The sequence below is a fragment of the Mesoplodon densirostris genome, chromosome 2 (genome assembly GCF_025265405.1).
Source record: "Mesoplodon densirostris isolate mMesDen1 chromosome 2, mMesDen1 primary haplotype, whole genome shotgun sequence".
NCBI classification, from domain to species: Eukaryota; Metazoa; Chordata; class Mammalia; order Artiodactyla; family Ziphiidae; genus Mesoplodon; species Mesoplodon densirostris.
This window is the reverse complement of record NC_082662.1, coordinates 4,532,897-4,546,649: the sequence shown is the minus strand read 5'-3', so window position 1 is coordinate 4,546,649 and position 13,753 is coordinate 4,532,897. Positions and strand designations below refer to the sequence as shown.

Here is a 13,753-nt window from a genome sequence, read left to right as displayed (position 1 = left end):
CTCCATGGCACCCTCCTAAACTGGAGCCTCTAGGCCTGAGTGGCCAGGTGGGTTTCCAGCCACTTTCACCACGCCAGACCCGCCTCACTCCTCCATGGGACCTATGACGGCTGGGGTCTAGGACCCCTACCCAAGGGGACAATGGGAGGGAGGAGTCTTATCCTGGCAGCCTCAGTGCTTCGATTGGCTCTTGGTGCCTGCCAGAGCCGCCCTCCTCTAGCCCACCGAGCGGAGCTGTACCCTGAGGCCTGCGAGTGGCAGGGGTGCTTTGATGACAAAGAGCTAAATGGCTTATCTTGAGGGCCCCTCCCTTGTGCTTCCTCCATGGGGGAAAAAAAAATCCCTGCACTCCCATGTTGGCTCCTCTGGTCCTGGACACCCTCAACTATCACATGGTTTTGTCATTTTGGGGTCCAGATCAGGGTGATGTGCTGCTGCTATGGCATTGGGCAAGGCAGGAGAGACAACCCTGAGCCGCTCCCGCTGCTGATAGGGACATCTCCATAAAAGTCACATGTGAGCACTCATCCTTGCTGACCGTCTTCTGATTCCTTTCTGAGGATGCCACTCAAAGTCAGGCTGAGATCCAGGGCTTCTCTGTCCTTTCTGGGCTTCACTGGGTCCACGGGGTCCTGCTCAGCATCTCTAGTGAGCCCACACCAGCAAGAACATATTTTTGGAAGCCCTACTGCTTACCAGGCACCATGCCAGGCTTCACCTGCATATTTAGCCCCATAGGGATGCTATGAGAGAGGTACAACAGTATACCCATTTTACAGCTGGGGAAACTGAGGCATGGGGAGTTTTTTTTTTAATTTGTTTGGTTTTGTTTATGGTTTCCTTTGCTGTGCAAAAGCTTTTAAGTTTAATCAGATCCCATTTGTTTATTTTTTGTTTTTATTTTCATTACTCTAGGAGGTGGATCAAAAACATCTTGCTGTGCTTTACGTCAGAGGGTGTTCTGATGTTTTCCTCTAAGAGTTTTATAGTATCCAGTCTTACATTTAGGTCTTTAATCCATTTTGAGTTTATTTTTGTGTATGGTGTTAGAGAATGTCCTAATTTCATTCTCTTACATTGTTTGTTTGGTTTTGTTTTTTAACATATCTTGTCCACAGTGGCACAAATAGAAAGGGGCAAAGCTCAGGGGCTGACACTCACAGAGGCTGACCCTGTTGTGCCCTTCTTCCCTCTGCACCTGAAGTTCCCCCTGCCCAGAGCACCCCCAATGTCTCCCACCCTCCAGATGTCAGTTGAGGGGCTCCCTCCCCCACCAGGAGGCTTCCTCTCATTCTTCTGCTGGGATCAGGCAATCTGCCCACCTGTTGTGTGGAAAACACCTGTTCAGACCTCTCCCCCCCCACCCAAGAGCAGGCACCCAGGTGGAGTGTGTCCCCACTGTACCCTAAGTGGTTCCAGCTTCCCTAAAACCTACACCCCCATACCCTGTCCACTCGGCTGTCTTACCTAAGTTCCCCTGGTTATAAACGACTCCTTCCTCCAGGTAACCAGCAAAACCCCCAGAATCCTTTGGTTGAAGGGAACAGCAATGGGAGAAGAAAGGAGAGACTTAAAATCTGGGGTAACTGAAAATGGAGTCTGCTTCCCCACCCTCCAGGCTTCAAACCGTGGTCCACAGGCACGGAGGGGGATGTTCTAGAAAGAACCTTCCTCCCCAGGAGCTAGTTTCAGGGTATCTCAGCAAGGATGCAGATGTTGGTGCTGCAGGGGGGCCTGTCGGCACAGAGCTGAGTGAGCCAGTGTGTGTGGCCAGGGGTGGCATGTGGGGCATCAGTTAAGGATCCATGAAGTCCTTTTCTTGAGCCCCTAAAGAATAATTAATGAGGGAATTCTATGGTGGTCCAGTGGTTAGGATTCCACGCTTTCACTGCCAAGGGCACGGGCTCAGTCACTAAGATCGAAAGCCAGGCCGTGTGGCCAAAAGAGAGAGAGAGAGAGAGAGAGAAAGAGAGAGAGAGAAAGAGAGAGAGAGAGAGAACATTTAATAACCTTGGAGGAGGCCGGCGCATAGGTACCCTGAGCTCAACGATTCAATTTGAGGAGACGTGGCTCAGGCATGCCCAGGCCCTGCTCCGCTAGATGTGTTGACTTATTCTCATAGTTAGGACTGTTAGGGGGGTAATGGAAAGGAGGGCCAAAAGGCGCTTGACGTACAGCGTGTGCTCCATACGTGGTGGCCAGTCAGGTACGGGTGGCGCGAGCTCCCACTCGCCCGGATGCTCCGGGCTCCTTCCTGATGGGCGCGCTGGTCTTCTCAAGCCGTGCTTGGGGAGCACCCACCCGAGGGGACTTAGGCGGAACGTCGAAAGTGGGGCGCGGAGATGGGGTTTGTGCGGTGGAGGGGAGGGGCCCCGTCCAGCACCCAGGACAGCGCCGGTCGGCTCCGCCCTGTGGTTCCTCCTCCCGGCCCGGCTAGGTGGGTCCAGCCCGCCATCCTCCTGCGGGTCGGCCCGGCAGTCCGCCGTGCTGGCCGTTGCCCGGCCAGCCGGTGGACGGAGGGCAGCCCCGAGCAGATGGGCGGGGGACGCCCAGCCAGTTTGCGGCAGCACCGGCCACGCGGCGAGGAGGCGGGCCCGGAGGGAGGAGATGGGCAGCAAAGAGCTGGCACCCAGGACTGCCCCGCCCCGCCCGTCACGTGAGCTCCGCCGGTCCTGTAGGTGGGAGCCCGGAGCTGGAGCCAGTGAAATGAAAATGAGCTCCGGGCGCTCCTGGGTTGCCTCGTTTTCTCTGGGCCTCAGTTTCCCCGTTCCAAACCGAGGACAGGGGAACCAGGTGGTCCCTAACTCGGTGAGGGCCGGAGAACTCTATGGAGCCACCGGGGCCCAGGTTCTGCCTGGCCAGTTTTCAGCCGTTAGAGCCGGAGCAAGCTGAGGTCTCTTTCCGGGCCTCAGTCTCCCCTTCCAGCCCCGCAGAACAACTGGTGGGCCGAGTGCCTCCCCAGAGTAGAAACCCGAGTGGTAGCTCCCTGAGGCCCGGGACTTGGGGGTCCTGCCGCCGCTGGGAAACCTGCCCAAGCCCAGGGCGGGGCTCAGAGGAGGCGCTGATCCCGAATGAGGGAAGAAGGGCGGCGCTGGACAAGAAGGGACAAGGGCCTGGCGCCACCCGCTCGCCTCCTGCCCCAGGGTCAGGGCAGCGAGGGCTCCGATGGCGCCCACACACACCCCTGCAGGTGCTCTGGGAGGAGGGCGCCCCGGGCTCGCAGCAGATGGGACTCGAAGGCCTGGAGCGGGAACCCCGGGGCCTCCGCCGTCTCCCCTTCCGCCCCAACCCCGCGCAGGAACAAAGGCGGAGGTGGGACCCATAGGCGGCCTGGCTCCGCGGGGCGGGACGGGGCGGAGCGGGCGCGCTGCCTCCTTAAAGCCGGGCTGCGGGCGTGGCGCGCGCTCCACTGGCGCCCGCTCCGGCCGCGCACCAGACCTCCTTGCGGGCCTCGGTCTGAGTTCGGTGTCTGGGCGGGCACAAGTCTGCCACGCGAGGGCCCGCAGCGGCGCCGCTTTCCCGCCGAGCATGGGGCTACCTCGGAGGGCAGGGGACCCGGCGGAGCTGCGCAAGGTAGGAGACGGGGCCTGGAGGCTGGGGGCAGAGCGACGGGGGCGGGGGCCTGGACGGCGACCCGCGTAACCGCGGCCTTCGCGCCCGCCTGCAGAGCCTGAAGCCACTGCTGGAGAAGCGCCGCCGCGCGCGCATCAACGAGAGCCTGAGCCAGCTCAAGGGCCTCATCCTGTCGCTGCTGGGCAGGGAGGTGAGTGCCGGGGCGCTCGGGGACAGGCCGGGCGCAGTGGGGCTGGGGGTAGGGGGCTCCCGGGGCGCGGGGCGAGGAGGCCGGGCGGGCGGAGATGCCCTTGCCGGAGAAGCCGACGAGGGGACAACGCGCGGCGCCCAGGGCTGAGCCCGGGTAGGACAGGCTCGGCGGAGATGACCCACCGCGGGCTACGGCAGGCCCGGCACCAGCTCCTGGGAGCGCGGTACTCACGGCAGCCTGCCGGAGCTCTGTCTTGTTTGTCCCTTTCTCTGTCCCTCTCCTTCGTGGCCGGGCGCAGAGCTCCCGCTTCTCGAAGCTGGAGAAAGCGGACATCCTGGAAATGACCGTGTGCTTCCTGCAGGAGCTGCCTGCGTCCTCCTGCCCGACGGCAGCGCCCAGTGAGTGACCCTGACCCGCCCCGGCCCGGCTCCGCGCCCCGCGCCCCTCACTCCACCCCGCGCCTCACGCCGCTCTCCGTCCGCAGCGCCCTCCGACAGCTACCGCGAGGGCTACCGAGCCTGCCTGGCGCGCCTGGCCTGCGTGCAACACACCCGCCGCGTCCTGGAGCCCGCCGTGAGCGCTCGCCTGCTGGAGCACTTGCGCCGGAGGGCGGCCAGCGCCACCCCCGACGGCGGGCGCGCGGGGGACTCCTGCGGCCCGCCCGCGCCCTCCCCACCGCCCGCGCCCTCGCCACCTGCGCCTCCTCGGGACCCAGGCCTCTGGCGGCCCTGGTAGTCCCCTGGCCGGTCCACGGGGCCCTGCTGACAGCGAGGGACCAGGAATGCTGGACAGACTGAGGAAGCTCTTGGTGGCGGCTTTCCTTCCCACCACGAGGGACCAGCCTGGTACCTACAGCCTGGCCAGACCCGGATGTTTGTGAGCTGTGTGGCAGAATGACCTCCATGGGGGCTCAGGAAATAAGAGGGCTGCTCTCAGCCCCAACTTGGGGTGTCTGGGCTAGAGGTGAAGGGGCGGCTGGCTTCAGGGAGAAGAAAAAGCCTCCCACCCCAGTTGGTGGAAGGGTTCCAGAGCTGGGCCAGCCACTGCTGCCTGGGCAGCCCACACACCTGCCCCAGCGCTGGCACCAGCCCAAGGGCTGGGCCAGGAGCTCACCTGAGCCAGGTGCAGCAAGCTGCTCTGACTAGTCACCACTCTCCCAGCCCTGCTTGAACCTGCCTTCTCTCCAGCTCAGCTTGGTAACCTCTGGGCACACAGCAGCAATGGCCTGATGGGCTCTGAAAGCTGGGGAGCCATGACCTCACTCCTGGGCTCCCTGCCTAAAGCTTCCAATTATAGGGACAGGATGCAGCCAGGGCTCTGTGTCCCTGGTGGTGGGGGCTTCCTTAGGTAGTCTCGGGAAGGATTTATTTCCCCAAAGCATTAAGTTAACACCTGTGTACCACACACCAGGCCAGGTGGTCTTGGGGTGTGAAGGGGTGGGACAAGAATGAGGAAGACTGCCACCTTGAAGGGCCCAGGTCCAGCACAGAGCTGGTGCCAGTGTGAGGTGAGCAGGTCCCATGTCCTGGAGCAGCAGAAATTCAAGGGGTGACACGGCAGGTCAAGGAACAGGAATCCGCCTTTCTCATTTTCTCTTTTGAACTGCTCTCTGCTACTGTCAGGACAGATAACTGGAAGCAACTTGTTCTTAAGACTCTTCTTTCTTCCCCATGGAAGCCAGAGAGCCTTCAAAGGTCCAGTGGTGGTGGTGGGGTGCTGTGGATCCCAGCAGTGGGTGCCCAGGAGAAGGCCGGAGCATCTGTGGCCCACTCTCAGTCGTGTTCCCAGCATCTTGTGGGGATTCGCTGAGCATTTGTGGGAGGTTGCGAGTCCTTCCCCCGGTCCCCGGTCCAACAGCCTGTGCACTAGGACCAGGGTACTAGGGGCAAGAAGATAGAGCTGATGGGGGAGGTGTCACTAAATTGAGCTATGCCACATAAACCCATGATGACCATGGCACTGATTCTGGTGGCAGGATGTGGGGAAGCAGTGGGCATTACTGAAGAAGTCAATGTGAAGACAGCACGGTGAGCCCCCAGCAAGGTGGGCTGTCCTACCACCTGTCTGGGCCCAGCTGGCTGGACTGTAAGCTCCTGCGGGGCAAGGCTGGGGCTGAGTGTACCGCTTTGTCCCCAAGGAGCTCGGCTCGTGGTGGGTCCTCAGTAAACATCGTGAGCCAACGAACGGGTGATGGGACGGGCCTACACTCTACTGAACCCCGACAGACTGGCTGTGGCCTCAACTCCTGTCCCCCAAGCCCTGATATCACTTTGGAAAGCTGCTGCACCAGAGCATGAGCTCCCCGGGACAAATGTGGGGAAGGGTGTGGAGAGTAGGGAGGGCAGTTCCTGGGAACGCAAGCCTGCTTTCCTGAGCTGCCAGGAGCGAGTGGAGCGGGGCACGTAGCCCACAAGCCCACGCTCGCCGCGAGAGTTCAAGTTTCCCCCTTGGGTCAAGGACTCCCATCCATCGGCACAAACTGGGCAGACTCCTTGTCCCTTTAAATAAGAACTTTCAGTATGGGTCGAAATTCGGTAAAAACTGACCAGCCAGAGGCCCCTCTCCTTTTGACCACTGCTTGCTTCTGAGCCCCATCTGGGTCCCCAACTCTATGACTCTCGTTGATCTGACCCCAATCAAGCCACAGTACAAGCAGTCAGGGATGGGGCGTGTAGGTAGGCCAGTGACACACAGGGTCAGGCATTCTGGGGATCTGAGCCGGAGGCCAGCCAGCCCTTGGCAAGGAGCTGAGACATGCCTGGGTGGGTGAGGTTCTGGGCCTGAGGCGAGAAGCCAGTTTCCCAGCAGGGACGTGCAAGGGCTGCCTAGAAGGTCTCAGCCGGTCCTCTGAGTTGGGCTTGTGAAATAGGGATGCCCACATCCCTCCCCTACAGGGCCCCTGCTGGCGCCTCCCCCTGGCAGCTCCCCAGGTATTCCCAGAGCCCCGTTTCATGGCCAAAGGTGAGCCGAGGGCAGAGCGGGCTGCTTCTGCGTGGGAGGGAAGCCGCCTCACTCAGGGGCATTTAATGATCCTTATAAAGGCTCACAGAGTGCCCAGTGTACAGCTCTTGCAATGTCCTCTCTGTTCTGGTTCCGTGACTGAGTCTAACTCTGTCTGGTTATCATGCTTGGTTAGAGGCAAGGCTCCCATGTCTCATAAACCAGTGGGTGAAATCGTCCAATGACCTAAGGACAGTCAGGGCACTGAGCCGTCGGGGAGGCTCAGGCTGGGGACAGGCCCCACCTGTCCCCGGCCACCAGTTAATCTGGAGAAGGCAGATCTCGTTTCCACGAGGATAAAGAGCAGGTTGCCAAGGACTCCTCCTCTAACAAACATTTACAAATTACTCTGCTTGGGATGAGTCTTCCACTGGTTTATCTGGAATAGGATCAGAATGAACATAGCCTGAGGGAACGTCTGGAAACATCTGTGGCTTTGAAGAATCCTTGCCACCGTGCTTTGGGGTGACCACTCTGGAGACAGCGGCGGCACGTCCCCATCATGTGCAGGCAGCCACCTCCTACTCGAAACATCAATAAGCAGCCATATTTACTTTTTATTTATTAAAAAAATTTTTTTTGGCCTTGCCGCAAGGCATGTGGGATCTTAGTTCCCCGACCAGGGATCGAACCCATGCCCCCTGCATTGGCAGTGCAGAGTCTTAACCACTGGACTGCCAGGGAAGACTCCATATTTAATTTTTCTTTTCTTTCTTTCTTTTTTTTTTTTTTTTTTTTTTTGCGGTACGCAGGCCTCTCAGTGTTGTGGCCTCTCCCGTCGCGGAGCACAGGCTCCGGATGCGCAGGCTCAGCGGCCATGGCTCACGGGCCCAGCTGCTCCGCGGCATGTGGGATCTTCCTGGACCAGGGCACGAACCCATGTCCCCTGCATCGGCAGGCGGACTCTCAACCACTGCGCCACCAGGGAAGCCCTAATTTTTTTTTAATTAAAAAAATTTTTTAATTAATTAATTTTTGGTTGTGTTGGGTCTTCTTTGTTGCTGCGCGTGGGCTTTCTCTAGTTGCAGTGAGTGGGGGATACTCTTCGTTGCGGTGCGTGGGCTTCTCACTGCAGTGGCTTCTCTTGTGGAGCACAGGCTCTAGGCGTGCTGGCTTCAGTAGTTGTGGCACACGGGCTTAGTTGCTCTGTGGCATGTGGGATCTTCCCGGAATGGGGCTCAAACCCGTGTGCCCTGCATTGGCAGGCAGATTCTTAAACACTGAGCCACCAGGGAAGTCCCCCATATTTACTTTTTAAAAACACACCAGGGTGGGACTTCTCTGGTGGTCCAGTGGTTAAGACTCTGCGGTTCCAATTCAGGGGGCGCCGGTTTGATCCCTGGTTGGGGAACGAAGATCCCACATGCCGTGCGGCACAGCCAAAAAATTAAAAATAAAGTGACGAGATTGTTAAAGCAATAATCGGTTATTTAAAACACACACACACCAGCTTGCTATAGCCGGTCCAGAGAACTAACCCACCCAATGGTGTTATTTCCCTTGGTTTTACTTTTTGCCTGGCCCCTTTCCCATGTGGGTTCATCTCTGGGGTGCTGGGTGCCTGTGCGCGTGTGTGCGTCCCTGTGCAGCCAGGTGGCCACGCTGCAGAGAGCTGCTCGGGCACTTGATGTTGGGGAGAAGGCAGCCACCCTCTGAGGGTTCCCAGTGAGGAACTGGTTTCACTCTGGGTTTTGAGAGGCCCTGGCAAAGCCCCAGCCACTTAAAGCAGCTATAATAAAACTCTGAATGGTTTCAGGAGCGTGAGAAGGGCGCTAGAGGGCACACCCTAGGTGCACACGTGGTGTCTTGTCACCAAAGGGCCATTGGGGAGCAGTAGGGAGCAAGGGCTGGTGGCTGGTCCCAGGACCGCGCTTTGTGAGCGAGGGGTTCCCGGGCCTGGGGGCTAAGGAAGGAGATTTCCAGCTGAACATGTGCCTGCCGCTGGTTCTGTTTGGAGGGAGGGCCCGAGAGTCGCCTCTCTTGGTGCTGGGTGAATTAAAAACCTCGGGGAGCACAGGACAAAGTTCTTAAAGAACAAAGAACCATTCTGGACCTCAGAAATCAGAGACAGATTCAGGTTTTATGGGGACTATATTTTGAGGCCCTCTGTAAGAAAACATGTAAAATTATGAGTGTAGATTTAGGTTGGAAGTGAATATTTATTCAGAAGGAAAAAATAAGTCACTTCAAACTAGTGGTGCCTGCAGGTTGATGTCCCATCCCTTTTGGTTTCTCCTTAAGCAATTTACCAACAGGCTTCCATAAACATGCTTCCCGGTGACAATCCTGGCCTCCCCCTGCTCCTAGAATTTTTTGTTTTTAATCCTGGACCCTCGGCAGTGAAAGCACAGAGTCCTAACCACTGGACTGCAAGGGAACTCCCTCCTAGAACATTCTACTACCTGTCCTTGAGTGTGGGCGATCCAAGCTTAAGCCTCATCAGCCTCATGGTAAATCCACCTCTACCCAGAACGGGCTGTGGGTCTCCTGCAATTACAATATCAAGACAAATCCTTCCATTTGCTTCCTCCACCCGTTTCAGGCTAAATATTACAAGGTATAGACTCACACAAACATTGACATCATTCACAGCAATTTTTTTGCACCACCTGGAAAGATTGTTAAATGCAGATTTCTGAGTCCTACCTCCAAGAGTTCTGATTCCCTGTGTTTGAGTCAACAGCCTCATACCTTTCATCTGTTGGGGGGTCAATCTGCTTGAACGGAAACTCCCTGGTAGTCCAGTGGTTAGGACTCGCCGCTTTCACTGCCGAGCGCATGGGGTTCAATCTCTGGTCGGTGAACTAAGATCCCATGGTGAGGTCAAAATATATATATATATATATATACTTAAGCAAAGAGGACACTCCTGAGTATGGGGGCAGCTGGGGGCTGGGCTGGGCGGGGGTGAGAATGGGAAGTTAGCATTCAGCTGGCTACAGAGTGTCCATTTTGCAGGATAAGAAGAGTTCTGGAGATGGAATGGTGGTCATGGTTGCACAGCACTGTGAATGTGCTTAATACCACTGAACTGCATGCATGAAAATTGTTGAGATGCTAAATTTTATGTGTATTTTACCACCCAACAGTAAACTAAAAGACACCTTATCTGGAATTGGGGCAGCTACTCAACTGGGTCCTCTGGGATCCATCTGGTTTCCCAGGAACCAGACTGGTCAAGTAAATGAAGCTGCAATGCATCCTTTAGGTCTTTTAAGTGTGGCATTAATTCTTGCCACTCTAGGAATCTACATTGTTTTGATTTACTAGCTTGGTTGGGGGCAGTTTGGAAGTTTGCACTTTTTTAAAAACAATGTGTTGGGCTTCCCTGGTGGCGCAGTGGTTGAGAGTCCGCCTGCCGATGCAGGGGACACGGGTTCGTGCCCCGGTCTGGGAGGATCCCGCATGCCGCGGAGCGGCTGGGCCCGTGAGCCATGGCCGCTGGGCCTGTGCGTCCGGAGCCTGTGCTCCGCAAGGGGAGAGGCCACAACAGTGAGAGGCCCGCATAACCAAAAAAAAAAAAACAAAAACAAAAAAAAACAATGTGTTAGTAATTTTTTAAAATTAATTAATTATTTATTTATTTTTGGCTGCGTTGGGTCTTCGCTGCTGTGCGCGGGCTTTCTCTAGTTGTGGCGAGTGGGGGCTACTCTTCCTTGCGGTGCGCGGAGTTCTCATTGTGGTGGCTTCTCTTGTTGTGGAGCATGGGCTCTAGGCGCGCGGGCTTCAGTAGTTGTGGCACGCAGGCTCAGTAGTTGTGGCTCGCGGGCTGTAGAGCGCAGGCTCAGTAGTTGTAGGGGATGGGCTTAGTTGCTCCACGGCATGTGGGATCTTCCCGGACCAGGGATCGAACCTGTGTCCCCTGAATTGGCAGGCGGATTCTCAACCTCTGTGCCACCAGGGAAGTCCCGGGACCTGGCTATTTAATCCGGAACCACTCAGTCTAGGAATTTAGTCCAGCAGGTGGTCAGAGCCAGGCTTTTTGTGTCCTGGATTTGTCTCCCAATCAGAGTTTGAGCTTTCTGAAGAACAGAATGGGGACTTCCCTGGTGGTCCAGTGGTTAAGACTCCATGCTCCCAATGCAGGGAACTAGATCCCGCATGCCGCAACTAAAGTTCCCACACGCTGCAACGAAGATTCCGAGTGCCACAATTAAGACCCAGTGCAGCCGAATAAATAAATAAATAAATATTAGAAAAAGAACAGAACAGAATGTCTCCAACTCTCCCAGTGACGTGCCCACCTATACAAGTAGGGCAGGGCCTCAGTAAATCCTCGTTCCATTGCACTGTCTGGGAAGGGTTGTTTAGAGAGAAAGAATGAGCAGGGAAGGTGAGCACAGAGAGGAAGAGAGGCCCTAACTTATTCGTGTGCTGGGCCTCTTACTTTCATTATCTCATTTAATCTTCCTAAAGGTCTGGAAGGTGAGTATTATTACACCCTTTTAACAGATAAGGAATTCACCTTGCCTAAAGCTCCAAAGCTGGCTGTTGCTCCTGGGTCCCATCATAAGAAATCCATCCATTTCAGGACCCATACTGCGAAGAGGTGGTGGTTAAATAGGCTTGGTGACCCTAGATGCTTGCACACTAGAAAATGAAACTTTTAGGGTAATAATCTTGAAATGATAGACATGATCCGGTCAGCTCCCTCTGTTCCTGGGACTTAGAGACATGTGGTGGGCCGCCTTGCTGGTCTGGTAATGCAGGAGTAACCAGGATGAGCTATTTAGTTCAGTATAAATGGGCGAGCTTGAGTTCCACGGGTTTTGATTTTTAAAAATCTGACTACAGAAGCAATCTATGTATATTGTAAAAAATTGGGAGAAAGTCAAGTCTCATACGGAGTAATGGCTCTCTGAAATTACAGCACATTGGGACTTCCCTGGTGGCGCAGCGGTTAAGAATCCCCCTGCAGGGCTTCCCTGGTGGCGCAGTGGTTGGGGGTCCGCCTGCCGGTGCAGGGGACGCGGGCTCGTGCCCCGGTCCGGGAGGATCCCACATGCCGCAGAGCGGCTGGGCCTGTGGGCTGTGGCCGCTGGGCCTGCACGTCCGGAGCCTGTGCTCCGCAACGGGGGGGTCCACAACAGTGAGAGGCCCGCATACCGCAAAAAAAGAAAAAATAAAAAAAAACAATCCCCCTGCCAACGTAGGGAAACCTGCTCCGGGAAGATCCCACATGCCACAGAGCAACTAAGCCCATGCGCCACAACTACTGAAGCCCGCATGCCTAGAGCCCGTGCTCCACAACAAAGAGAAGCCACCTTAATGAGAAGCCCGTGCACCGCAACGAAGAGTAGTTCCCGCTCGCCGCAACTGGAGAAAGCCCATGCGCAGCAAGGAAAACCCAACTCAGCCCCCAAATAAATAAATAAATTAATTAAGAAAATTACAGCACATAGATGTGACCACCTTTCCCCTCTTTTCTGGGTGGATTTTGTGACACCGACTTGGCCTGGACTCCACTGCTGGGCACAGGGTGTGCAACAGAACAGCGCAGCATCTTTACAGCTCCTCACTGCAGGACACGCACCCCAAGCAAACCCTCAGCACTCTCAGGGAGTCTTTTTGGAACAACCCAGAGGTGGTGTACAGCGGGCGGTGTAGACGGACCCCAGTTTCTGGCTTCTCTCCAGCGGCTGCGTGTTCCTGCAGCAGAGACACTCGCTGAGGCCTGAAGGTTCCTGGCTCCCCGTTTTGTGCACCCACGTGCCTCCCATCTCGGCCATGAATGCTCCTTTACGGGAAACCGCCCCCAATTTCCTCTCAGGGCTGATCTGAGAAGGCGAGTACCGGTCGCGGCCTCCCGAACAGCCGGGCGCGGGTAGGGGCAAGGCCGCATTCAAACACGCGCCACGCGGGGCGAGGCTGACCCTCGAGGTCGCCCAGCCCCGCACCGGCTCCGCCCAGCCGCCGCCGAACCTTCTGGAAGCGGCGCCCCACCAAGGCCCCGCCGCCGCCAGAACCGGACGCCTGGGGAGCCGGCGCCGGCCCGGGGGCGGGACGAGGGCGGGTGCGAAGGGCGGGGCTTCGCAGGAGGCTGCGTTCGATTCGCCGCCGGCGCACAGGCCCCGCCTCTCCGGCGCAATGGCTCCGCCTCTCCCCTCCCCCTCCACGGCACCGCCCGGGCTAATTCATTCAGCGCCGGGCCTGCCAGACACCTGCGCGCTCCCTCAGGCTCCCGCCGCCGCCGCCACCATGTCGGGCCCCGCCGCCGAGACCCCGTCCGCCATCCAGATCTGCCGGTAAGAGGGGCGCGCGGAGGGCGGGCGGCCAGGACTCCGAGTCGCCGCCCGGGCCTGGCCGACGCCCACCGGCCCCGCGCCTTCCCCTCCCCAGTCGCCGCCCCCGCCGGGCCGGTCGCCTCCGGACCCCGCCCGCCCGCCCGCCCTCCCGCCGCGGCCGGGATGCGCCTCGGCTGCCGCAGATCCGGCAGCTTCCCCGCGCGCCGCCGCGCCGGCCTCCGGCGCATCTGCGGGGCGGCGCCGAGGTCACGCAGGCCGTTTGCGCGAGGAAGCGGCGCAGCGCCCTTCCCCGGGCGGGGGTCGGAGCGCAGCCCCACCACGTCCCGCCCCGCCCGTTGCCCGAGCGCCCCGGAGCCCCAGCCCAGGTCCCAGTGAGCCCCCTAATTCCGGGTCGTTATCCGGGCGGTGTTTCAAAGCCAACCGGATCCCTCGACATGTGAGGCGCAGGTAACCCGCTCGCTGGGCGGCGGCCGGAGCCGGTTGAGCCCATCGGTGGGTGCCCGAGTGGGCGGGGGCTGCACATATGCGGTCCCTTCAGTGCCCTGCCACGGTTTTGGGCGGGAGGCCGCTGAAAACAGGAAGAATGGTAAATACCTTTCCCCTCTAACAGTTCACGGCTAAGAACAGAGGATGGTCCATTGAGCCCGGAAGCATCTCACACAAAGGGGGCAAGGGGTTGTTCTTGTCAGGGGACCATCCCTGCCTTCCGCCACCGGCACCGGTATATAGAGGGCCCCGAGGACGC

The 13,753-nt window shown here is 57.9% G+C and overlaps 2 protein-coding genes across 2 annotated transcripts in view; both read left to right on the top strand.

Moving 5' to 3' along the window:
- Positions 1-3,528: 3,528 nt before the first annotated feature.
- On the top strand, positions 3,529-4,498 carry HES2 (hes family bHLH transcription factor 2). The gene is made up of 4 exons (XM_060079542.1): positions 3,529-3,573; positions 3,668-3,763; positions 4,062-4,161; positions 4,248-4,498. The coding sequence occupies exons 1-4, from the start codon at positions 3,529-3,531 to the stop codon at positions 4,496-4,498; spliced, it is 492 nt and encodes a 163-aa protein (XP_059935525.1).
- An 8,352-nt stretch (positions 4,499-12,850) lies between these two features.
- Positions 12,851-13,753, top strand: part of ACOT7 (acyl-CoA thioesterase 7) — a 92,634-nt gene continuing 91,731 nt past the window's right edge. Inside the window, exon 1 of the mRNA XM_060079530.1 lies at positions 12,851-13,008. Within this exon, the coding sequence (XP_059935513.1) occupies positions 12,851-13,008 (158 nt within the window). The remainder of the gene's footprint in view (positions 13,009-13,753) is intronic.